Source organism: Mauremys reevesii, linkage group 13, assembly GCF_016161935.1.
Source record: "Mauremys reevesii isolate NIE-2019 linkage group 13, ASM1616193v1, whole genome shotgun sequence".
NCBI lineage: Eukaryota > Metazoa > Chordata > Testudines > Geoemydidae > Mauremys > Mauremys reevesii.
The window spans coordinates 29293230-29318872 of NC_052635.1; the positions used below are offsets into that span (position 1 = coordinate 29293230).

At 44.2% G+C, this 25643-nt stretch overlaps 1 protein-coding gene across 2 annotated transcripts in view; it reads left to right on the forward strand.

Annotated features, from left to right (window-relative positions):
* Positions 1-25643, forward strand: part of TOP1 (DNA topoisomerase I) — a 79558-nt gene that overhangs the window by 50626 nt on the left and 3289 nt on the right. For both annotated transcript variants that reach the window (XM_039498570.1, XM_039498572.1), the window contains 13 exons: positions 1108-1183; positions 2375-2475; positions 7050-7165; positions 10086-10207; positions 11872-11994; positions 13596-13783; positions 14489-14633; positions 15717-15860; positions 17530-17715; positions 19559-19627; positions 21117-21231; positions 22912-23039; positions 24722-24816. In XM_039498570.1, coding sequence (XP_039354504.1) covers positions 1108-1183; positions 2375-2475; positions 7050-7165; positions 10086-10207; positions 11872-11994; positions 13596-13783; positions 14489-14633; positions 15717-15860; positions 17530-17715; positions 19559-19627; positions 21117-21231; positions 22912-23039; positions 24722-24816 — 1608 coding nt within the window. The remainder of the gene's footprint in view (positions 1-1107; positions 1184-2374; positions 2476-7049; positions 7166-10085; positions 10208-11871; positions 11995-13595; positions 13784-14488; positions 14634-15716; positions 15861-17529; positions 17716-19558; positions 19628-21116; positions 21232-22911; positions 23040-24721; positions 24817-25643) is intronic.

The window sequence follows — 25643 nt, forward strand, 5'->3', positions numbered from 1 at the left end:
AAAACGTAAATCTGAGTAAGAGGGGCATAACCGTTCACTAAGTGGCTGCAGTAATTTCTACTGTGTGGTGAAATAGACTGCACAGGAGAGAAAAAGCTTTGTCAGCCCTAATTTTGCCTGCGCTGCTTGGCATGGATTCCCCTTTAAAAGGGTCTAAATATGTTGTGAGTTATCCCAGTGATTTAATCAAAATGCACACACAAGACTTACAGGCTGTGTGAAGTCCCACAGTAAAATGGGCATTTTGCAAAGCACAGCTGTATCTTAATGTGACCCATCTCAGTAAATCACTGCCATTGCTTATCACTGCTAGTGAGTTAAGGAGCACAGTCATGCTTCCATACTTAGTAAATGACCATTACCACAGTCCCATTTTTCTTCTGTTACTGCATAGTATTTGTCAATTTCCAAAAGAGAGATGGATGTGACGTTAGAAGTTTTCTTCTTTATAGTCAGCCACTGTCTTCTGTTTGATAAGTTTTAGTGACCTTCCAATCCGGTGTCTATTATGGAAGGATTTTGACCTCACTACCACTATCGTGGCATTGTTGAACTAACTGGTACGCAAGAAGTGAGCTGATTGGAGTGATGTGACATCTGGATTGTTAGCAGTGACAAGGAAAAATGAGTGAGATGGGCTTCCCCCTCTCCCCTTGCCCCCCCCCCCCCCAAAAAAAAAAATCTCTTGTGAAGTGTTCCTGTCTTTATCTAGCATTCTTCTCACTGGGTGGCCACTAATGCCTGTGAATTGGCTCCTTATCTTGGAAAACCCATGCACTTGGAGTTAGTGAAGTTCACTAAATCTTTGCACATTCAGAGGATTGTTCACATCACAGTTTCAGATTTGTAAAGATAATTTTAGGGGGCTGTTGGCTGTATGGTGTGGGGCAGAGCTTCTGAATCCATTCCAGCAAGAAAGTCCTCTCCTTTCTTTAGGAGGACTTCAGTGAGGACTCCACTGTAAGTTTCGGAGGATGGGGAGAATGAGCATGGGTGTCCATCCCAGAGGTGTCTGTGAATTTGCACATGTAGCCTTCATGCTTATATGTAAGTGCATACGAGGAAACAATGTGATTTTTTTTGTTAACTAGTCTGTCTCTCTTACAGTGATGAGTATAAACCCAAAAAAATCAAAACAGAAGATATCAAGAAATCAAAGAAGAGGAAACAGGAGGAGGAAGAGGTAAACTGTGAGACAAAAGTTATAATTTCTGGATTTGGGAACGGAGTGCTTGTGGGATCTTGTAGAACAATGAAAGCTAATCTATCTGATGCCTTGTTAGCCCAAATAGAAATTTAAGGAGTGTTTCTACCCTTGAAATAAACTGGTGATTTTTAAGACTCATTCAAGAAGATAACTTTCTAAGGCCATGTCTACACTGAGGGGGACGATGCCAGTATAATCTTGTAGCGTACATACAGCCTAGAGTGACATAAGTGGTTTCTCCATCGCTGTAGGAGCTTCACCTCCCAGAGCAATGGTAGCCAGGTCAACCAAAGTATTCTTCCATTGACCTATCTCTGTCTTCCCGGGGATTATGTTGGCATAGCGATGGTGCCCCTGGGGGCTAGATTTTTTTTCACACCCCTGAACACCACAGCCATGTTGACTTAAATTGTAAGTGTAGATCAGATCTAATGCTCCCAGAATAATCCACGTAGGACACCCCTCATTCTGTACAGATGCATTTATCAATGGAAAAAAGAACTTTATTAACTTTTGGTATTGGCACAGATGATGTGATGCAGCTCAAAGGCAAAGAAGTTAGTCCAGGGTTTAGCTATAACAGTGTCAATGCAGCTGCCGAGTGTTTTTTAAAAGCCATTATAGATCAGCCCTGAGGTCCTGTTCTGTTTGGAAAGGAAATTGAAGCTACTAAGATGACACGAGATTTCAGCTACTTGGTGGGCAGGAACAGTGCTCCAGGATCCCAGTCTGCCGGCAGAGGGATGCTGGTGAAATGTATTTTGTGAGCAGTCCCAGTTGGTGTGCGTATCTCTTTAAGGCTTAATTTACACTTAAAAGCTATGCTGAAATAGCTGTACCAGCAGAAAAAATGCTAGTATAGATGCAACTATGCCAGCAGAAAAGTGCTTTGAGCTGGTAGGGTTTATACCGGTTTGGTGTGCAAAATAAGCTATATCAGCAAAATCACTCTTTTATGCCAGTATAACTATGTATACGCTAGGGCTTTTGCCCGCACAGAAATGTCAGAAAAATTCACAGCCCTATCTGACATAGTTATACCTGTAAATTTTCTGGTGTAGACCTGGTTTAAGTAAGAGTCTTTCTATTTTAAAAATATCTTGTTGAATAAAACATAGCTGTGTTCTAATAATCCTTCTGCCTTTCCTCCTTGTCCTCCCTTTATAGGACAACAAATCCAAGAAAACTAAGAGCAAAGATAAGAGAGCCCCTGAAGGAGACAACAAGAAAAAGAAGCAGAAGAAAGAGGAAGAGCAAAAATGGAAATGGTAATATCTCTGTGATAAATTAACCTTTTGTCATTCTCTGCTTACCCTCAACTCCATTATATCGTGCTCTGGCTAGAGATTAAATGAACAAGGACCTGCAGATGCACTAGCTTTTACTGTTGTAAGGTTTGTGTTCTGAATATGTGGTTTAGTTTCCAATAACCTTTTTAAAATCTCATTCAGAATACTCATTCTTTATGTTAAAAAAAAAAAATCAGAAATGTGTTCTACGATATTCATTTTTCTGTTTTTCTGAGCGGCTTTAAAATGAACTAGCTTCCTGCCTGTCCTGGAGCAAGTGATCCAGAAGCTGATGGATCCATTCTCTTCCTTGCTGTAAAACAGAGGCTACCCATAGTGATCAGACACTGCGGGTTTCTGCCATAATGAGGCAATATAAAAACTCCTTGGTTTATTGATGATTTAGGGTTTTTTGGTTATGTGCAGGTATATTAATTGGAGACTAAGCACTGTATCACTTCAAAGGCAAACTTGATTCTGGGACCTCCTTAAACTAGAATTAATTTTGGCTTTCACCCCTGATTATTACAGTCTGATCTCAGCTGTGCAACAGTCTCCCTTCCCAAAAGGGATCTTACCTAAAGAACACATGAATGAAAGCTGATCAAGGGACACATTCTATTTGAGTTTTTAAAAGCATTTAAGACTTAATCTGTCCAATCTGGGAAGCATTTGAATGGGAAGCATTTTTTCCTGTGTGCAGAATCCAAAAAGTAACGTAACTGGTGTGACTGAAGTTCAACTTTCACTGACATTGGCATTTTAAAATAAAATCTACAAATAAATGAAGATTTTCCAGTTTGAGTGCAAGAGGGAGAAAATTATCTGGCCCTGGGGTATGAGATGCACCTGTGTCACTCTCCCCTTGAACTTGTCAGCTCGATGACTCAGCGGATGAATTTTTCTTTACGAGTGGTTTTGTACTGGCATCTCTAATACAATCCAGTGTTGTCCCCCAGAGTATGTGTAGGGTGATGAATATTCATGTATTCGAGGACTGGCCCTCATCACTCCCTACAGTTTAATACAGCTTGGCTTCAAATGCAAATATTTTTCCAGACTCCTGTCATCTTAGCACTCTGTATGTTTGTAAGACCTTTGTGTGACTCTGCTTTGGAGCTTCCTTCTACCTCTTCCCTTTGGGGGGGGTTATTCTGCTGTTTTAGTAGGCCGCCTTGTTGGGAAACCCCTCTTAGTATTCACCTTGCATTCCTCAGTTTCACCCCATCATGCCTTGCAGCTCCCTAAAATAACTCCTCTTCCTCATAGTGTTTACAACCTTCAAATATTTGACTCCAATTGTCATGATTTCAAATGTAGCCCTGACCACCAAATGTCCTTGTATGTTTAGGTTTTACTCTTTCATCCTAAATCTGTCATTTCAGCCCCTCCATAACATCCTGGTGCTCTTCTCTGAATTCCCCCCTAGCTTCCTGACCTCTTTCTGGTGCTCTGGCTTTCATCTATTTCAGTTTTAATGTAACCATTAGTACATAAAGAATTGGTGATCCAGAAAAGGTCTCTTGCCCTCACAAGCCTCTCTTTTGGCTTTATCTCAAGCAAACCTTCCTGTTTTTGTCTCTGTATCCTAATATTTAATTTCCCCCTTTTATATCCTAGTCGGTATCATCGGTAAGCCTTTATTGGAAGGCCACAGAACTTTCTCCTTGCCTGTCTTGGCAGCATAAGTCAAAGTTAGCTGTGCCAGAGCTCTGCAAATTGTGCTGACTGCTGAGCGAAACTGTATTTGAAAGTGCAAAACCCGGCAGTTAGTAACAATGTCCTTCTGCTGGTGTTCGCCTAGTCCATCTGCAGCTTTTCATCGTATGTCTTTTCTGAAAGGGCTCCCATCTCCATCTTGTAGCACTCCAGCCTCATCTCTTCAAAGGATTTTATGTTCCATGCCAGTCCGTTTTCTGAAGATCTGAATTCTTTGTGGTGTTTTCTCTAGTGCTTGCCTTCTTGAGCATCTTAATCCTCGTGATGATGGCAGTGGCACCACCGTTTTGCAGCCAGGGAAACTGAGGCATGGAGGTGAAATGACTTGCCCGAGGTCACTCGGTTAGTGGCAGAGCTGCAAATAGAACCCAGCATGGAACAGCCTATTCCAAGGCACAGCCATTTTGCAGTCAGCTCAATTTCCAAACTGGAGCAGTGCCCCCACAAAACAATGAATCTAATCTCAACATCACTAGAGAGTAGGGTGGCTTCAGAGGTACAAAATCTGTACAAGGGAATGTCAGGAGGACTGTTGGAGCAGGGCTAGCAAGGCAAACAAACAATAAAAGGAATAGTAGCAAATCTGTCCTGAAGTATTGCAACAATAACAGCTAGGGCTCTGTGTCCGTCACAGAGGTCGCAGAAGTTATGGATTCCATGACTTTCCACGATCTCTGTGATTTCTGCAGGGGCCAGTTTGGCTGACCCCAGGGCTGCCCAAGCAGCTGGCTCCGGGGCCAGCTGCTGGAGCGGCCCCAGGGGCAGCCATACCAGCCACTGCTCCGGCAGCCGGCCACAGAGGCCACGGTCCCCCCCCTAAGATTTAATCATAGGTACAGGTCTCGGGCCATGAATATTTGTGTATTCCTTGTGACCTGTCCATGACTTCACTAAAAATACCTGTGACTAAATCATAGCCTTAATAATGGCAGATCATCTCCTTCCCTTTTCCCCACCACATAGCTACTATGCAGGAGTCAACTTTTTCTCTGTGCTGGAGTGGACTTTTGAGTGGTGAAAACTTCAGGTTAGAAATCGCCTACTACTGCAGGTTCGGATCTCAAAGTGGTCAGCTCAGCCTTTGTTCTTAGACTTGTGAAACATAGGCTATGTCTCCACCGCATAGCAATGCGGACTACATGGGGTGTGAATTGCAGTGCTTACCAATGTGCTGCACTGTAACTGCCCCATGTGGAGACTGCTAGCTCGAACTAAGAGGTACCTAGTTCACATTAACATAGCCCAAAAGGCTAAGTTGGCATGAACTAAAATTTACCTTTTAGTTCGTGTCACCAGCGTACACGTGCAAGGTCATGAAAGGAAGTCCTTAGTTTGTCTTTACTCTGAGGCTTATAACAACGGAGGTTCTAGTCTGCTCTGCTTGGACACTGAGGAGCTCACTGCACATCTTGTAAAGGTAATGATGGGTCCAGGTTCTTTGACCAAAACCAGTATCATAGCAGTCTGCTATGTCCCAGTTGATTCCTGGTCTCCCCTCTGGCTGTGACTGCATTTCAGCAGTGCCTATATGCATATCGGTTAATAAGCACTTTGGGCTCCTTCAGAGAGAAGCCTTATTATATATTTACATGGTACCTATCTCTTATACAGTGATCCTGTTATCTAATTAGGGCTGCAGCAACCAGCACTTATTTGTGCACATTTCCTGCATGTATGTTTTCTCCCAGCTGATGACTCACTCCAGCGTGAAACTGGCTAGGAGGCTGGGGATACAGGAATCAGGAGCAACATGGAGAAACCTGGCATTTTTTGTCCAGCAAGTTGGCTGGGTGATTAAGAGATCGAATGCTGTGACAGGATAATAGTGTCCCCCTGCTGCATAAATGCTAAGATGAAACAGATTGTTTTCTCAGCAGGAGATCCTGTGCCAGTGGTGTGTAACAATTACTTTATTGCCGCTATAACAAAAGATCAGTGCAGATGTATGGAAGGAGTGTGTGGTGTGGCGGTTTGAGCAAAAGACTGTGAATCCAGGACTTGGGGCTCTTCAATTTGTTATTGGGTGTGTCATTGACCATTGATTGACACCAGAAAAGTCTCTAAACCTTTCTGCCTCAGTTTCTCCAGCTGGAAAATAGTAATACCTACCTCATGGTTATTATGGGACCTAATTACTTATTGCTATAGGAGCCTTAGGGCACCTTTGTCCTTATCCTTTGTTTTGTGCTTGCCTTAGAGAATGTGTTCTCTTTATTATGCAAAAAAAAAAGGGGCGGGGGAAATGAGCTCTAGCTAACAGAGAGGATTCATTAATATTTCTTCTCCAAACACCTGGGTTTGCTTAGGTCACAAGTGAAAATCAGTTTCTCTTTGTCATCTCTATCCTTATTGGGACATCTGTCCACATCAGAAAGGGATTGCATAATTTGCCGCTGTTGTCCATCTTTGTTCTGGAGACATCTTGGACTGGAAGTTAGATGAGGGCCTTGTTAAACTGACAGTTTGCTGTAAAGAAGACTGTACTATACCTGGCATTCAGTCCTTTACTTTCTTAAGTACACATGCATGCATTTGTTTGGTGAAGAACATAATTGGCTAGCCTCATCCCTGCTGCAACTCAGTTGAATATAACTCTGGCATAACAGCAGTGTGAATTTGGCCCAGAACATTAATTTGTGTCTGGAGCCTGTTCTGTGCTTTTCAAAAAGATGGCAGTTGGGGTTCTAGGGTTTGCTTGTGTACTGCTCATTGTGAACTCTGAAGTGCAATGCAGTGATTGCTTACTGTTCTTATATGCCACCCTTCCCATGTAGACACGGAAATGGTGGCTGGAGGATGAGTCTTTGTATCTGTTTGTTGGTCTGTTTTTAAAGGTGGGAGGAAGAGCGCTACCCTGAAGGCATTAAATGGAAATTCCTAGAGCACAAAGGTCCTGTGTTTGCTCCACCATATGAACCTCTGCCTGAAAATGTCAAGTTCTACTATGATGGTAAGTTGTTAAGGGTTCACACTTACTGGGATAGAAGGTGGCATTCTTAATACGAGGAGAGGGTTCTCTTGCGAAGTGGTGGGTGAGGTGGTGGTGGTCCAGTCTAATTATTTGCTGTATAAGCAAATTCCAGTGATCATAAAAAGAGGAATAAACTTTATAGAAACAAGGATACCTCTGTAAGAATCTATTTGGGAAATAAGCAGTTGCATTTATTCTCCCTGTGATCACCAGGATACACGTCACAGCTCACGTAGCGTGTGATGATGCTTTACACCATAAGTGACAACATCTGACCAACGCACCGTGTACTAGTAGTTATTTTTCAGCATTGCTGGTCTTCCTTGGGCCCTCGTCCTTCTCATTCAGTGTTGGCGTCTCTTTTTTTAAAATTATTATTATTGTTGTTAATTAAATTGCAGCTTTCTATACCAAGTTATTCGTTTTTCCCATAACACCTGCCTGAAGTGATCAGAATAACAGGCAGAACTTATTTTAATATAAATGATGATTTGGTTCCTGCAGGTATGATCACATTAAATGGAGGATCATATTAACCAGGGATTGGATTAAGTGAAAGGTACTTGAGTGGATGAAAATTGAATTTTTCACTCTAAAGGGGCATCTGTCTGTGAAATTGCTTCAGAAGCAGTGGGATGTTCCCATGAAACATTGTGGAAGTTTTAAACTTAGAAGTTGTGAGATTCTTCTTTATCAGTAGCATGTTCAAACAAATGTCCAAGCCACCCCAAAGACCAGCTCTAGGAAAATGCGGTGTCGAATTCACGCACAAACTATTGTGAGACATCGGCTCAGCATCCTACTGTCTGTGCTCAGGAAGTGTTGTCCAATTCAGAGATTACCCCAGAATAACTTTAGACTTCAGTACTCCACACTTGGTCAACCACCTGCCAGCCTCCTCTGAGTAGAGATGTCCATACCATGACCAGTCCTGCTTTTGCAGCAGAATGCCCGCTTCCATCTGACAGGGTGTCCATAATTACTGCAGAGCTATTGCTGGAGCTCCCAGTCACTTGCAGCGCCAGACTCCTGCAAAGGAGCTGTGGATGCCAAAGTAGCCTGTTAGTTTGCTCTTGGTTTTTTAAGCTGAGTTACTAACGTTCAGGGCTCTTGATAAATTCCATAGTACTGAAGTTATGGTCCCATCACAGGAAGATTGCTCAAGTCTTTGAAAGAAGGGAAAGTGAGGGATGAAATCCAATCCAAGCAAGTTTCTGCAGTTCTGCTTGCAAAATAACAACTGAGGCCAGTGGTTACTCTGTGCCAACCGTAGGCAACTTTTGAGCAATTTTAATGGCATTTAACCCCCAAAACATCTTACCAGCTTATCACTTGCACCTTTGTCAACTGGTTTAGCAGCTTTATCCCTTTTTTCCTTTGCAACCCTCTGTTTTGCTGCTTCCTGCTATAAGTACGCAAACAGTGTATGTTTGTTACAATTAAACTAACAGCAACCCTGTTGGTATCTTAGTTTCTAGTGTGATGTATTCAGTCATCTTTGGCCTAAGTGAGCCTTCCTTTGCTATGTTTTGTTGACTTAAGTTCTTTAGACTGGGCAGATAGTTCCCTCACTTTAATTTTTGCGTATGATGTAAATTTTTCACTTGGTGAATCAAGAGGATGACATTTTACTTTCCCAGTAGTTTATTAAACCGTTAACAGTAGCAGTTCTGGCATTGACTTTTGTGAGGTAAAAGAGTCAATTAAAAAACCACTGATGCGGACTCTTCAGCAAGCTATTGGGATTTAAAATATTCCTCACTATTAGCTGTATCCATGAGATGCATGCAAAATATTTCTCTGAGTGTGCTGGAGCATAATGTTATATCAAGAATGAGATCTGGGATTGAAGAGGCATGCTCAGTAGAAAAGGTAGACCTTGAATGTGGAGCTCTGATGCAGCAATTTCTTCTCCCTCGCTCTCAAAAGATCTCTTCTTCACAGTGATTTCACTTTGAGGAAAGGCTCTATTGCAATCCTGCAACCAAGCTGAACTATGATGTCACTGATCACTGAAAGAACTAAATGTGACTATATTTTGAGTCTGAGGAGTTGGAGACATTGGAGTGTGTTCCCATGATACCTGAATCTCATTCCATTGGTTGGTGGAGTTTGCACATACTTACCTTCCTGCGGAAGAGAAGTGTTTGGCACCACCTACTGCCCAATTTGTGGGTGTCACTGGTGTGTGCTTTGGCAGAGATTTGCCTGTGTTCCTGGCTAGAAATAGCTACTTATTCGTAGACAGCAAGTTGACATGTTTTAAACAATGTGTGTGAGGGGAATAGGAAGGCTAAATGATTCTTTGACTCCTGGTTTAGTAAAGAAGCGGAGAAGCAGAAGATGGAATTGAATAAAAACCAGTATGGCTCCCTTGTCTCCTTCACTTTGTGCACCAACATCACTACTCTCAGCAGGGATATATATGTGTACCTCTGGTCATGGTGACTCTTGATTAATGGTTTGCTGCAGGAGTTTTTTCCTTCCTACTCTATATATCTTACATGCCTATCAGACATCAGATTGGTTGATAGTTAATTTATATATATTTAGATTCCAGGGAAAATTTCCTGATCATATTATAACTATTTTAATGCAAGTCAAATTTTAGGCCTCAATAGTCTGATCATTCTTCTCTACTCCCTTTGCATCCCATACTTCGTGTCAGGGGACTCTAGTTTGTGGTGCCATATGGCACACTGAACAAAACCTCACTGAAATACAACGGCAAACCATGTACTTGGCTAATCTGGCTGTGTATTGTACGTCCACAGAGGTTCACCATTGAGTGGAAGGGTTCCTGGATCTCTTGAAACATCAAGGTGCAAAAAGCAGAATGGTTTAGGGGATGAACGTCTTCCGCTGACTTTTTTTTTAAATTAAACCTCCTCTCTCGTAGGTAAAGTAATGAAGCTGAGTCCCAAAGCAGAAGAAGTGGCTACATTCTTTGCAAAAATGCTTGATCATGAGTACACTACAAAGGATATCTTCAGGAAAAACTTTTTTAAAGACTGGCGAAAGGTACGGATCCCTGGACTGGGATGACAGCCTACATGGCCATTTTCTCCTGTGTGTTAGAGAGAGAATAGGGGCTACTCTGACTTGGTGCACAAAATGCTAGTGCAAGGCAGAGAGCAAAGGGTTGCCTCAGATGTTGGCATTGAAAGTTCCTGTTTATGCTGTAGTTTTCCAAGAAGGGCCTCCTGGTAAATATTTCTTAAACGAACAAGGGTGGACCTTTTGCAAGTCATACTTGCGTGTGATGTAACATGGTTTTTATCGATGACCTGGAAGAAAATGTAAAATCAGCACTGCCAAAGTTGCAGATGACACAAAAATTGGGGGAGTGGTAAATAAATGAAGAGGCCAGGTCACTGATACAGCGCAATCCGGGATTGCTTGGTAAACTGGGTGCAAGCAAACAATATGCATGTGAATACAGCTAAATGTAAATGTATTCATCTAGGAACAAAGAATGTAGGCCATACTTACAGGATGAGGGACTCTATCCTGGGAAGCAGTGTCTCTGAAAAAGATGTGGGGGTCGTGGTGGATAATCAGCTGAACGGGAGCTCCCAGTGTGATGCTATGGCCAAAAGAGCTAATGCAAACCAGGGATGCATAAACAGGGAAATATTGAGTAGAGAGGTTATTTTACCTCTGTATTTGGCACTAGTGTGACTGTGTCCAGTTCTGGTGTCTACAATACAAGAATGATATTGGTAAATTGGAGAGGGTTCAGAGAAGAGCCAGGAGAATGATTAAAGGGTTAGAAAACCTGCCTTGTAGCAGTAGACTAGACTCAAGGAGCTCAGTCTGTTTAGTTTAACAAAAGATTAAGGGATGACTTGATTACAGTTTAGAAGTACCTACACAGGGAACAAATATTTCATAATGGGCTCTTCTGGCTAGCAGAGAAAGATGCAACACAATCCAATGGCTGGAAGTTATAGCTAGACAAATTCAGGCTGGGAATAAGGCACACGTTTTTAATAATGAGAGTAACTAATCGTTGGAACAACTTACCAAAGGTTGTGGTGGATTCTTCATCACTGACAGTTTTAAAATCAAGACTGGATGTTTTTCTAGAAGCTCTGCTCTAGGAATTATTTGGAGAAGTTCTGTGGCCTGTGTTTTATACAGGACATCAGAATAGACAATCGCAATGGCCCCTTCTGGCCTTGGAATTTTATGAATCCTTGCCCCACTGAAACTGTGGAATTGAAGAGCCATCACTACCTTTGTATCAGAGGCTAGCCCCTTTCTGAGTCTTGCAAAGTAGGAGCTTCACTATCCCAACCAGTATAAGCATGCCAAGAGAATAAGCATATTCAGACAGCTGGCCCAGGTTACCTAGGTGGCCTCTCCTTCCCCCAGTAACTTCAACAACCCTTGAATGGCTAAGTGGTTTGAAAGGTTGCTGTGTAATAGAATATGCACTCAGTGCTTGCAAAGATCAGACACAGTCTTAATGTTCTGTGTGCCACATATACCCTCTTCATCCTTTTCTCCTTTGCCCTGGCTAGGTTGAGCACTTAGTAGAAATTGACAGCTCTTTGATAAGCATGCAGAAGCTGTGTTTATTAGGAGCACCTGCCCTTTGATACCTTCTAAGGGGCTGGGAGGGGCAGTTAAACCTTATTCTAACTATAAGAAAGTTTTATGCTGTACTTTCATCCGCCCAGGAAATGACTTCAGAAGAAAAGAGTACCATCACGAACCTCAGCAAGTGTGACTTCACACAGATGAGCCAGTATTTCAAAGCTCAGACAGAAGCTAGGAAACAGATGTCCAAGGAAGAGAAACAGGTACTCTAGGGAATTGTAGAAGGCTGTTCTAGCCATTTAGATGGGTTTTTTTATCATAATCCTTTATTCGTTCCTCTGGCCATATCATCTATGCGCAGTCTGTCACTCCTATCACACTGAAGGGATTTGGTAAAACCTGTACCACCCGAGGTGGACTGGCAGAAGTATTGCACTTCTAGCTAAAAGTCTGTGTCTCTGTTGATCTTACTGTGATGCCTAAGAATTCATTTGTTTCCTAGTAACATCCCTGAAATTCCTTGTGTCACTTATGTTCCTCTTAACATGTCTGCATAGGTAATATGTCGAGATCAATGTTTAGTAAGAAACCTCCACCTACTGCAATTCTCTTTCTGAAGATAAAACGTTTCTGGCCCTTTCTCCTTCAGCACCATGGTGTTACTAGGATGAAGATATTTTCAAGGAGTATCTGCATGTTTTCCCTCCACTCCCACACAACCCCTAGATACTCACTTCAGTAAGAACTAGAAACTTATCACAAGATCTAACTTTGGTTCCCTTTAGTGCCTTTGGTAATGTAATTCTAGTCTAACTGTCCTAGGTGGTGAGGTTCAGAGCTCCTCTAATTGGATGGGGGAGAGTTTTCCCAATACAGTTGAACCCCATGATGTCAGGATTCAAAGGTTCCCAGTATGGAAAAGAGCATGTGCCTGGCTTTGCTTGCTTTTAGCCTTTTCTTTGATCAATATTGGTTGACACACACCCCATCCTACATAACTAATAGAGTAGAAGGGGCTTTCTTGTGTCCATTTCTTAGTTGGTGTAACTTCATTTAAGGGTGCATTGATTTCTTCATACCTTTCAACCTTGTGTTGTTAGGTCTCAAAGTGAGAAGCTTGTTTTTTTTTAAATAACATGATGTTAAATGTGGTGGATCAAAAGTCCTTAAACTTAATGTTTGTGGCACATGGACAGAGGGGAATGGAGAGGCAGTTGGTTTGGGGAAATAGGTCAGAGACAAGTGAAATGTAATTACAAATTTAGAAAAAATTGTACATATTGCATATATTACATTTGGCTGTTAGTTAGGCTAAGATTTTGTCTCGGATATTTTTAGTAAAAGTCACGGACAGGTCCCGGGGAATAAAGAAAATTCACGGAAGCCTGGGACCAGTCTGTGACTTTTACTAAAAATACCCGACAAAATGGGGAACTGCGGAGTCCCCGCACAGCCTGCGGTGGCTGGGGAGCTGCAGAGGTTCCAGCTCGGAGGTCCAGGGTCCCCCTGCTGCCTCCCCTGGGGGAAGTGGGGAGACCCTGCAGCTCCTAGCCACCACAGTCTGAAGTCTTGGAGGTCTCTGGAAGCCATGAATTCTGTGACCTCCATGACAAAAATCACAGCCTTAGCTATTAGTCCCTAACTTTATTTCTGTTGGTATTGCCATTTAGATTGTAGGCTGTTCTGGGCAGACTGCCTTTTATTCAGTGTTTGTACAGCACCTAGTACAATGGAGTCCCAATCCTGATTGGGGCCTGTAGGTGCTACTGCAATTCAAATAATAAATGCATTTTGCTTCAGTCTGATACTGAGCTACGTGGTGTCTTTGGGTGCAATGCAATCCCCCTGCTTTGTGTCTTCCTAGAAAATCAAAGAGGAGAATGAGCGGTTACTGAAAGAATACGGATTTTGTGTCATGGATAACCACAAGGAGAGGATCGCCAACTTCAAGATTGAACCCCCAGGCCTCTTCAGAGGGCGTGGCAACCATCCCAAAATGGGCATGCTGAAGAGACGGATCATGCCAGAAGACATCATCATTAATTGCAGCAAGTGAGCATGGGATGCTTTGCACCTTGCTTTGCTTACTAGTTAGGATAACTTTTTTTTAATCGTATATGTAAATTGACATGGCATCTAAGCATTCAAAAGTTCATGTGTTGGGTTTCTTGGTCATTTTAGGTGTTCTGAAGGGTGAGAGGTATAATGAAAACATCAGTTGCGTACAAGCCATTCCTTTCATAAGTGTCACAGAGGTCTGTCCACACACCTCAGTGTTGATCAACACCAGCATCTTCTGTTACAGTGCAGGGCAGCTCCTGTTCATTCTACTCCCTTGGGGCCAAAGGGTATTTATTTTATGTATAGCTCTCCCACTTGACTTTTTCTTGTGTCCTAAGAGGCAACAGACCAATGTGTGTATGGTCTTCAGACTTTTCCTTCTCCATGTAGACAACTGAAGCTGCAGAAACATCCCCAAATCAAAGCAATGAGCTACCCAACAATAACTAACAAAAGGGAACAATTCCGTAAGAAGCGTAAACATGACTGTGTATCTCTTGAACTTTGACTTTCAGTTTTTCATCTTACTATCCCGCTACAGAAATGCGGTTTCCCAGACTAGAGTAGGGAGAGAGACTTGTTTAATATGTTTTGCTGTCCATTAACACTTTAATCTTTGATAGTCATCTATATTTTATCACCTGGGGTCTATTAAGACCATTTCTTTCCTCTTGCTGTTTTTGTTACCTTATGCAGGGATTCCAAAGTTCCCCCACCTCCTCCAGGTCACAAATGGAAGGAGGTCCGGCATGATAACAAGGTGACCTGGTTGGTGTCATGGACTGAAAACATCCAAGGATCTATTAAATACATCATGTTGAACCCCAGCTCTAGAATCAAGGTAATGTTTTATCTGGAAGGTTGCTTGGCCATGCTGCATCTTAACCGACTTCGTTAAGAGGGGGAGCGTGGCCATCTAGTGGTTAAGGCAGCGGACAGGGAGGTGAGACCGACTTTTTTCTTACTCTACCATTGACTCACTGTATGATATTGGGCAAGTCACTTTGCCTTAGTTTTCCCCATCTGCCAAATAGGGGAAATAGCTATTCTGTAGGGGTGTGAAATAATATCTGTGAAGTGCTTTCAGATTTCTGGGTGAAAGGATGTTCTCATCCTAGCTGGGAGCCTTTCATGGTCTGCAGTAAGCTTAAAAGAAAATTTCTGCCAATTTTGTCTCTAAGTTTGGCCCCAGTGTCTCCTGCCTGATCATGCAGTGAAGTCCTAACCATGTGCTGGGTGTCAGTCTAAAGGCATAAATCCAGCTATGTTACTTCACTGCAAGATGGAGGAGGGGGTGATGTTCTGAGAAGAACAAACCCTGCTGTGAGCACAGATAACTGGTAATTGTCAAATCATGTAAAAACAAATGATGAGACTTTGAAGGTATTTGGATTTCTATTTTTAGTAGGACAGATTTTTGGGAAGGTCTTCTCAACAGGAAAATTGCCTCTTTTTAAGAGAGACACTACACTTACTGGGTGGCTCCCTTGGAGCGAAAATAAGAATCTTGTCCTGAGTGTGTGGTGGGACATAATTTCTGATGACCTATAGTAACCGTATCATCACACACCTCTAATGTGCTATTCAGATCTTTTTTTAAATGAGTTCACTCTGCTGTCTTTATGGCTTTACTGAGTGAGTCTCTAATTGTGAGAAGGGGACTGCTAAGAAAATAGCAATCTCTGTAACTGTACATTGAGGGACCTGGAAGACCAAGTACCTCTCTCATCTGATTTCTGACTTCTGTGCAGGCACTTGATGTCATGGCTACTGAACTATGTGCAACTGCATGTGAACTTAGTTCAGGCAGAACTTTGAGCGAAGAATTCCCAGTGATTTTGTGCACATAGGCTTGAGCAGGAACTCTCTCTGCTTCTGCTGCTCACTTTCAGGTGTGTTGACTTTCTTGTGACTGTTTCTGCAGGGTGAGAAGGACTGGCAGAAATATGAGACGGCTCGGAGGTTAAAGAAGTGTGTGGATAAGATACGGAATCAATATCGAGAAGACTGGAAGTCCAAAGAGATGAAAGTGCGACAGAGAGCTGTGGCACTGTACTTCATTGATAAAGTGAGGGTTGATTTCTGGCAGTTTCCTCTTCCTGCCTCACTCCGAATAAAGATGCAGGGCTGGTGGGCATCTGTCCCTAAGCCCAAATAAAATTTTGATAGAAACGCTCACACGCTGCACAAATTAAATAAGGGAGTTGAAGGGCTTTGAGAGAAAATACCGGTTATTCTATTAGAGGTCCAGTCCTCAGAGTACACAGAGGTCTCCTCCTGGAGTGACACTGGTCTCCACTTCCTCACAATTAACTGAAAATCCAGATCAGTCAATTGCCATACTGAACCTGGCTACATTGGGCAATATTGTTTTGTTCAGACAGAAGTCACAATTAGGTTAATTCCAGAGTCCCCCAGTTGGATCAGTGGGAGCTCTGCAGGTGGGTGTATGGTCCTTGGCTTCCAGCGGTTTCTAACTCCTACTGGAATGCTCTGCTTTTTATTACCACTTAGTTATGAACCTCACGACTCTGACATCAACTGTGCTAATTGCTCTTGCCACACTTAAGAAAACTGTAGTCGGTCACCATGTTTATGCAACTGTAGTGTTTAAAACTGTGCCCTAATACTGATAGCACTGCTGTGTGGCTTCTGTGACCAGTTAATTACTCATTCTGATCTGCGTGGATGGAGTTAAATCACAGTAATTTTAGTCGTGATTTAAATTAGCAAGCAGGAAACTTTATGTAAATAATTGCTTTTAATCTTGTATTGCATGTGTACTTTTTAGTTATTTTCCTAAAGAAAGGTTCATGCTCCTTGGTAGGTAATATTAAAACATGTTTATTTGCAATTATATATAGCCTCTAAATGTGGCACTTTTGGCCAACCAGGAGGATACACTATATCTATATACATTTATTTAAGCAATCATATAGCTTAATCCACACTTATGAAGATTCTTATTTTTAAACCTGCTTATTTGCTCTTAATATCCCAGTGGGAACCTATCTACATCCTTAGGGTGTCTAAATATCTTTGAAAATCTGGCCCCATGTCTTTAGCATTAATAGATTTCATCCTCTCCCATCTGGTTTGTATGCATGGATTGGAAGAGAAAAAGCTTTCCTGTTTGGTCAACTCTGTCAGTTTCTCACACATTTGAATAAACTAGTGCAAATAAAGAACATTTAATACATGTTCTCTGTGCAACTGCTAGTTAAAATGTAACCAAAAGTAACTAAGGCACAAGCTTTCTTTTTTATTTAAATAATTGTAATAATTATAGTAAACTAGGGCTTAACATAAGTGATCATAATGTAAAATTTAATCGTAAACATGTTTTTAAAAAAAAGAAATCCAGTTTAAAAAATAATCAACTTTTTATTTATCCTGATTTTGATGTATCTTATGTCTTCTCCTCTTTTTGGCTCCAGGCATATAACTTCCATTGCACTTCATTGTGACACTAGATATTTATATTTTAATGTCAGTAATCCAAGTTTCAAACCTCTCCTTTTGAGAGTTACCTGTTTTTAGCTTCTTTGAATGTCTGTGCTCCCCTTCTGTTCAAGGATCAGGCACATGGTACCATGCTAAATCGGAATACCTTGGTTACTGGGCAGACAAGACTCCCAGAGGACCCACAATCCATAAATTACCAGAGCAGTTTGAAATGCTAAACCTCTTATTTTGATTCCATTTGCCCACCTCCCCTTCTCTTGTTCAATTTGTAGCTTGCCCTGAGAGCTGGTAATGAGAAGGAAGAAGGGGAGACAGCGGACACCGTTGGCTGTTGCTCCCTCCGAGTGGAACATATTAATTTGCATCCGGAGTTGGATGGCCAGGAATACATGGTTGAATTTGACTTCCCCGGTAAAGACTCCATCCGATACTACAACAAAGTCCCCGTTGAGAAGAGGGTGAGATGTTTCCCATTCTTGTCTCTGTGCACTGTTACAAGGAAAGGAGGAACTGGCTGGTGGAAAATCTCCAGATGTGGTGATTCCTGTACATCGTGTTTTATCCAAATGTGAAGGCAGAAAATAAGTTAGCTTATCTTGTGGCCTTCCCTTCCTGTGGGTGCTTTGGAGGAGTAAGGCTGCCACCTGCCTGCTTCTGATGTGAAGTAACCGTACTGTGAGGCCTTTATTGAGGTTTCTCCTTTTCTAAAGTCTCCATACTCTGAGCTGGTGGCCGTTTAGTCCATGCCATATCCACGTGACCAGCAATGGTTATTTTAAAGCCATTATGTGGACGTGTTGCTAGTCTGTAGCCTTAGCATCCTGCCTTTTTCTCGGTGATAGACATCGTTGGGACACAGTCATAGCCCCAGGTGCAAAAGCCAAACCTCCCCAGCAGCATGAAGAGCACAGGGTGGTCAGTACTGGGCTGCACTGTTACTAGTGTAGCAGTAAGTAAACTTGGAGTTATACATCAAGTATCATGGACGTGTGCCTGGATATTACACAAGGGATTTCTTTTGTTGAAGCCCTTGTCTGAATGCTTGCCTTCAGTGGGGTAGGCCCTGTTCTCAGTACTCTGGTGTAAATCAGTGGAGCAGCTTCACTGAAGTATGCCTGACCTAAAGAACTACTGTACAAAGTACATACCTGCTGACTGAGACCTTTCTGTTCCATGCAATATTTATTTGCTTTGTTTATATTCAGTCCACCAGTTCTCTCGCTGTTGTTACTTGGATGGCTCCAAGATAAATCTCCATCCACTCAATATAAGCAGAGGCATTAAAAAAATCCAGGGAGTTATTTACGCTATATTACTCTGGTATAAGAGAGAGGACTCTGGCCCACTAACTAAACACATAGCACACTGTGTAAAATACAGTGTCTGTAATGCTGTGACAAATTGAATGGCAAAGAGCAGTGAATGTTGACTTTTTTTTCAAACCGCCACTATTATAGAAATGAGGGAGTCACAGGGGTTAAGAAAGAAAAATCTATTTTTCTGTTCCTAAATTCACTGATGTTAGTCCCTCTTGGGATGTGTTCTTTAAGAGCTCACAGTGGAGGAATTAATTATTATGAAAATAGAAATCTTTGTGTATTAGATGTCTTGTTATCAAAATGTGTTGCTGAAAAGCCTGGAAGTTGAATTTTCAAGTGATTTCAGAGCTCTGTAGAGCAGGGATTCCTGGTCTGTCTGCATAATCTAGGAAGCCTTGATTGTTTTTGTGTGTAACTGCTTGTGGTGTGGTTGTGTGAAACAGCAAATGCAACAAAGGGATGTGGCTGTTTCGGGGCTGCCAAGGCGGTTTACATCACTGGTTTGGCCTGAGATGGCAACTCTGCCCAATGGGAGAAGGATCAGGGTGCCCATTGGGTAGCAAGGATGCTCTGAGAGTAACCTTGTTCTGCCAAGGAAAAGTGCCAGCTTGGCGCTCTCTTTAACCAGGGCAGTTAATAGCAATGGCAGTAGTAGAGTCCTTCTCAGCTCTGACCTAGAGGGATAACCTCAGAGGGGTGAGATGGGCCATTCACTCCTTGGCTCTTCTGCTGCCAGGGAGGAGACTATTAGCACAAGTTCTAGTGGTGACTTGGGATGTGGACACCTGCCCACTTGGAATGGGATCCAACTCTTCTCACATGGACCATCAGGTAGCCTTTTAGAAGGCAATGACCTTCAGGAACTGCTGAACTGGAAATCCAGAAGCAAAAGGCTCTCTATCCCATTCCCAAACCCAGGGCCATCTAGTCTCCTTGCTTTGCCTTGTGAAGTATTTTTTTTTTCCCTTCTCCTTTCTTGTAGGTTTTTAAGAATCTTCAGCTGTTCATGGAGAATAAGCAGCCTGAGGATGACCTCTTTGACAGACTCAATGTAAGCAACAATATTGCATCAGAGCTCCTTAATCTAACCCTAGTGATTCTTGCTATGCTGTTAGACCAGAGGTGGGCAAACTACGGCCCGCGGGCCACATCCGGTCCGTAGGACCGTCCTGCCTGGCCCTTGAGCTCCCGGCCAGGGAGGCTAGCCCCCAACCCCTCCCCTGCTGTGCCCCACAGCCTCAGCTCGCCGAGCCGCCAGTGCTCTGGACAGTGGGGCTGTGAGCTCCTGCCAGGCAGCGCAGCTGCAAAAGCCGCCGGCATGGCTGGCTCTGGCCGGGCGGTACGGCTGCCAGTCCTGCTGCTCTGAGCGGCATGGTAAGGGGGTGGGGGGTTGGATAACAGGCAGTAGGTCCTGGGGGGCAGTCAGGGGACAGGGAGCAGGGGGCAGTTGGATGGGGCGGAGGTTCTGGGGGCCTGTTAGGGGGCAGGGGTGTGGATAGGAGTCGGGACAGGGAACGGGGGGGTTGGATAGGGGGGTGGGGTCCTGGGGGGTGGTTAGAGGCGGGGGTCCTGGGAGGGGGTGGTCAGGGGACAAGGAGCAGGGGGGGTTGGATGGGGTTCTGAGGGGGGCAGTCAGGGAGCAGGAAGTGGGAGGGGGCAGATATGGGATGGGGGCCAGGCTGTTTGAGGAGGCACAGCCCTCCCGACCCAGCCCTCCATACAGTTTCGGAACCCTGATGTGGCCCTCAGGCCAAAAAGTTTTGATCACCCCTGTATTAGACGAACATGGTACGACGGCTCTGTTGTTTTTGCCAGCCAACAGCAAATTGTACTGCTGCAGAGAAGGCCTAGATTTCATCTGACTCTTTCCAGTGGGCCTGGCAGAGACTGGCACAGAGGCAATAGCCATCTGTCTCCAGTAGGGATGTGCACATTTAAGTGACTGGTCTAAAACCTCAGTCTTTAAGCAGTCTGGCTTGTTCCGACTAGGGGCGTGTTGCTGTGCAACAGCAGCCTAAGCGTGGGGAGGAGGCATGGGATGTGTGAGGTGAATGCCTTGCTGTCCAACACCCTCCCACCTCCCACCTTCAGATCAACTAGAACACTGAAGGACCTGAGTGCCCCTACTGAGGTGAGATAGACCCACCCCCATATATTGGGGCCAAAAGTAGAACAGTGAAGCAAGAATTGCTTTGCCATTCATTCAGGTGGTCACATCAGATGCTAGTTCTTCCTCCTCCCTAGTCTCCATCAATGCCGATCTAAAGCCCAGTTCCACCCCAGCCCCTTGTTCACTTTGTCAATAGTTGTAGCTACCACATATTCCATTATTCCTATATTGGCTTAAGGAAGACATAGAAAGATTCCAGGCATGGGTTACATATTTTCCTTGCCTGGATCATAGTGTGTACCTAGAAATTCACAGCTAAACCTCTGGTCCAATGGCAAGACTGTGAGTCTAGCAAGGATGCAAATATTCAGAAGGATTCTAGTCCTAATGCTGGAGTGACTGAAACCTCAAACTCTTTCTGCTTCCTTAGACCAGTATCTTAAATAAACATCTTCAAGACCTCATGGAGGGCCTGACAGCCAAGGTATTCCGTACTTACAATGCCTCCATCACGCTACAGCAGCAGCTAAAAGAACTTACTACCCGTAAGTGCTATTGACTGGGACCACCTAGCCTCATTTGTGGTGATGATTTGTGTGGTGGTGATGCCTTGGGGTGGATCTCCGAGGTGTCTCAGTGAGTACAAAATGGTCTTGCTGGATACCGAGGGCCAAAACCCTAGGAAGGGGATGGACAAGTTACTTAGGATGAAACGCGGCTTAGGATTTTCCCCAAAAACTCTCCCCTCCTTCAGCTTAAGGCCCAAAGTTTGACCTCCCTTGAAGTGTTTAGATTATTGGGAAAGTATGTTCTGGTCTCTCACAAGGCTGTATTGTCCCACTCTAGTGGCACAAGGCAACCTCAAAAAGGACATTAATGGCTTCCTAGGGATTCTCTTAAAATGCCAGGTGGCATAGGGTTGGCTATTCTAGACCTATGCTACTCCCCTTGCAGCCCCCAACATAAGAGGCATGGCTGATGTGGGAGAGTTTGTTAAGGGAACAGCCCTGTGGTTACTGGCTTGCACTGGGGATGGGCCAATGACCCCAGGATTGGGGTGATGCAGACTTGGCCTACAGCCATCTTGGTGTATTCATACCATCATCCCCAGGTGTCCTGCAACCAGCACAGCTAGGTCTCCAGGACCTGCCCCCCACTATCTTGATGGGTGTTTTATCTTAAGAAATTTAAAATTTTAGAAGTGACCCTTTGAGGTGGGGAGAGAGGGAGAGTGGCTGTGTCCTGGAAAATCCCCCCCTCTATGCATCTGAGACATGCAGGGCAACATTAGTACTTGGCTATTTGTGTAACGCCATCCATCCAAATGCTGCACAAAACATGGATGAGCCAACCCCCCTTCTAAGGCAGGGAATTATTGCCCTTCCTACAGAAGGGGGAATGGTGGCTTAGCACAGTTAAGTGTCAGGCCCAAGGTTATGTACTATCAAGAAGAGTCCTGACCCTGCTCTGACTGCTAGATATGCTGCCCCTAATAATAATATATGGAGATGTACCTATCTCATAGAGTGGGAAGCGACCCTGAAAGGTCATTGAGTCCAGCCTCCTGCCTTCACTAGCAGGGCCAAGTACTGATTTTGCCCCAAATCCCTAGGTGGCCCCCTCAGGGATTGAACTCTCAATCCTGGGTTTAGCAGGCCAATGCTCAAACCACTGAGCTATCCCTCCCCACCTCTCTGTTGTTGCCCAAAATTACTCATGGCTTTAGTACACAAAGGGTAGGTCCATACTTACCCGCCGGGTCGACGCGGAGAGTTCGACTTCTCGGAGTTTGAACTATCGTGTCTAATCTAGACGCGATAGTTCGAACTCCGAACGTGCTCCCGTCGACTCCAGGACTCCACCACCGCGAATGGCGGTGGCGGAGTCGACGGGGGAGCTGCGGAGTTCGATCCCGCGGCGTCTGGACAGGTAGTTTGACTTCAGCTACGCTATTCGCGTAGCTGAAGTCGCGTACCTTAGTTCAACACCCCCACACACACCCCACACACCCCCAGTGTAGACCAGGCCAAAGAGAAGAAAATGACATCTTTAACTCCTTGGTGCCAGGATAAATGCATTTAAATGCAGTGCAGAGGCCGGCATACTAGAGATGAATGCAAACTAACTTAGCCTCATTAGTGAATATGAATCAGTAAAAGCAATGGCGCATGTCCATGGCTGCTCAACCTCTCAGAATTGTTTCACCTGCTTTTCAACTTTTTCAGCGGATGATAACATCGCAGCAAAGATCCTTTCCTATAACCGTGCCAATAGAGCTGTTGCTATTCTGTGTAACCACCAGAGGGCGCCACCAAAGACTTTTGAGAAATCCATGATGACTCTACAAACAAAGGTAACTTTTAGTCTCCTTAAGATTACAGACAGAGCTAGAAATCACTTTTTTCCTTTGGTTGTGGGTATATCATCATTTGCTTCTAATTGCAGTGTATCAAACTCCACTAAAAGGGAGTCCACTTTCCACTGCCGACGGAGTGCTAGTGTGGCTGGGTCTGAAACCACTCTGTCTTGTAAGGCGAGTCCTCTGGTTTTTAAAAGGAAATCTTCCACCTTGAAGACAGATCGTCTGAGACACAAGCACCCTTCTCCACTGGGAGAGAACAAAATCTGCCACCTCTCAGCTGACTTTCTGCCCCAGCCAGCCAATCAAGTGCCGAGGGCATAAGCTGGCTTTCTGGGCCAAAAAAGTCCCTAGAATATCTTTCTTGCAAGATGTCACTTTTCCCTCAGCAAAGTCTGATTCACACGCTGAGGACACGCTACAGAGCTTAACTTAAAACCACAGTCCTTTTCTCTGATTTGTGGCCCTGAAAGGAAACCAGAGTGGGTGTCTGCTCCCTTCAGGGTGGCCTGGTAGACCTTTGTATCAATGCAGCTTTTGTGCGCAGTGCACTCTACTCCTCTAACTCGACCTCTTCCTTTACAGATTGTTTCTGACGAAGGCCATGAGGTCAAAATCTGGCTAGGTCTGTTCACAGCCTGACTTTAAAATAACCCTCTCAATAAGGTGTTCTGTTTTAGCACTGGGGTGTTCTCTTGCTTCTGTAACACCTAACCTGGCTGCCCCCACCCCTGATTTTTACAGTTGAATTGAGTTGTTACCTTGGGAGGAGGTGGAGAGTTTGAAAATAACAGTTAAGGACTGAGGAGCTGGGAATCTTTAAACCTTACTAGATCCCAAGCTCAGGCTGACTGTCTAGATTCAGTGCTTGATATTTTTTTGGAAGATTACAAGAGCATGGAATCCTCATGCTTCAGGGCATAAACTGATCACTAGCCTGGGTCAGGAAATGTCCCTCCATGGGATTGTATGGCACATTTCGATGATTTTTTTTTATTGGTTTGCATCCAGCGTCCTCAGAGAGGCTAACCGACTAAATGGGCTATTGGCCAGCTCTGCTTTGGCAAATCCTACTGTACTTCCACTCAGTTCCCTTGCTCAGATGCCAGTTCCTGAGCAGTAACCAGAGGCTTTATCCTACATACCACCTTCTGGTTGGATCTCTCCATTCCTAATGCCATAGGAACCTCTTACTATGAGAAAGACAATCCCCTCTGCACCGTCCACAAGCTGGTCTCTGTGCACAGCACAGTTGAAATCCCAATGGCCTAATTTTTACAAAAGTGATTAGTGAATCGGAGTGACTCCATTTTCCAGTGTTCACCTTGAGACACCTTGGAAGGACTTGATTGTCAGAGGCCACAAGTGCATAGGAAATTAGACACCATTACGGTGTCTAAAGTCACTAGTCACTTTTGAAAATGTAGGCCCAGTGTGTCAGGATTTATTTAAAACCCCATCTGGCTCTTCTGCTATGGATTAGATCCAGGCTCGTGTCCCACTCAGACATATACTTCACTGGTTGACTCCCAGGCCCTTCGATACAGGTGGCGAATCTGCTAGGAGGTTTGTACAGGTCCCCTGGATGTCAGCGAACCCCTCTTCTGTAGTGGTTCATGCTTTGTGGGTGTGACTCCTAATTCCCACCCTGCTCTCTGGGTTTTTGCCTCTTCTAGATCGATGCCAAGAAGGACCAGTTAGCCGATGCCAGGAGAGAACTGAAAAGCGCCAAAGCCGATGCCAAGGTCCGGAGGGATGAAAAGTCCAAAAAGTAAGTCTGGCTTCAGTGCAGATAAGCTGTAAAAGGTCGCACAGCGGCAGCGCAGGGCAGTAACCCAAAACGGGATTGCTACTGCAGCCGTGCTGCTTCAAATATCTCCCCCCTTCCCTCCAGATCCATGATCCTCCGAGTCTTTGTTCCCCACCCCTCATGCTTTCAGGCCTGCATTAGCAAATGGCCACCTCGCTGAGGAGCACGCTGTAGTCTGTCATTCTCTCCTTCCGTGTCACTTGCAAGCTGCATGGATCTCTGCTTTTCACAACATACCCTCACCTCCAGTGCTTCCATGAGCTAAGCATGTGGCTGATGGTTTAGTGAGAGACGAAGCAAGTCTGTGACAGGAGAGTGCAGAACACTGCTCAGAATCCCCAGGTCACATCTTCTGGGCCTATTAGTGGGCCGTCTTCACTCTGTTAACGTTCAGTCTCTCAGGAAAGACATCATTTTGTTACGACTTGTCAAAACCTCTCTCTGTTCTGCTCTGCCAAACAGGCCGTACCCACCCACCTACCTACCTCTCCCTGGAAGCAGTTTGCTGAGCAGCGTGCTTTCCCTCTGGTGCACAGAGTAGGAGATGGATGGTATCTTAGTGTCTACTCCAGTGGAAACTACAGAGCAGCATGTTGGGTGCTGAATGCAAAAAACAGCTAGGAGCACACACCTGTACTTAGACTTCCAAGGGGGTACTCTACAAACAGAGTAGGAAAAATGACCCTCTTTCAGATCAGACTGAATACTGCACTCTTGTGCTTAATAGATGATCTCATGCCACTTCATGCCTGGCTTTAAACTGGGGGTTCTTTTTATAAGGGAATAGG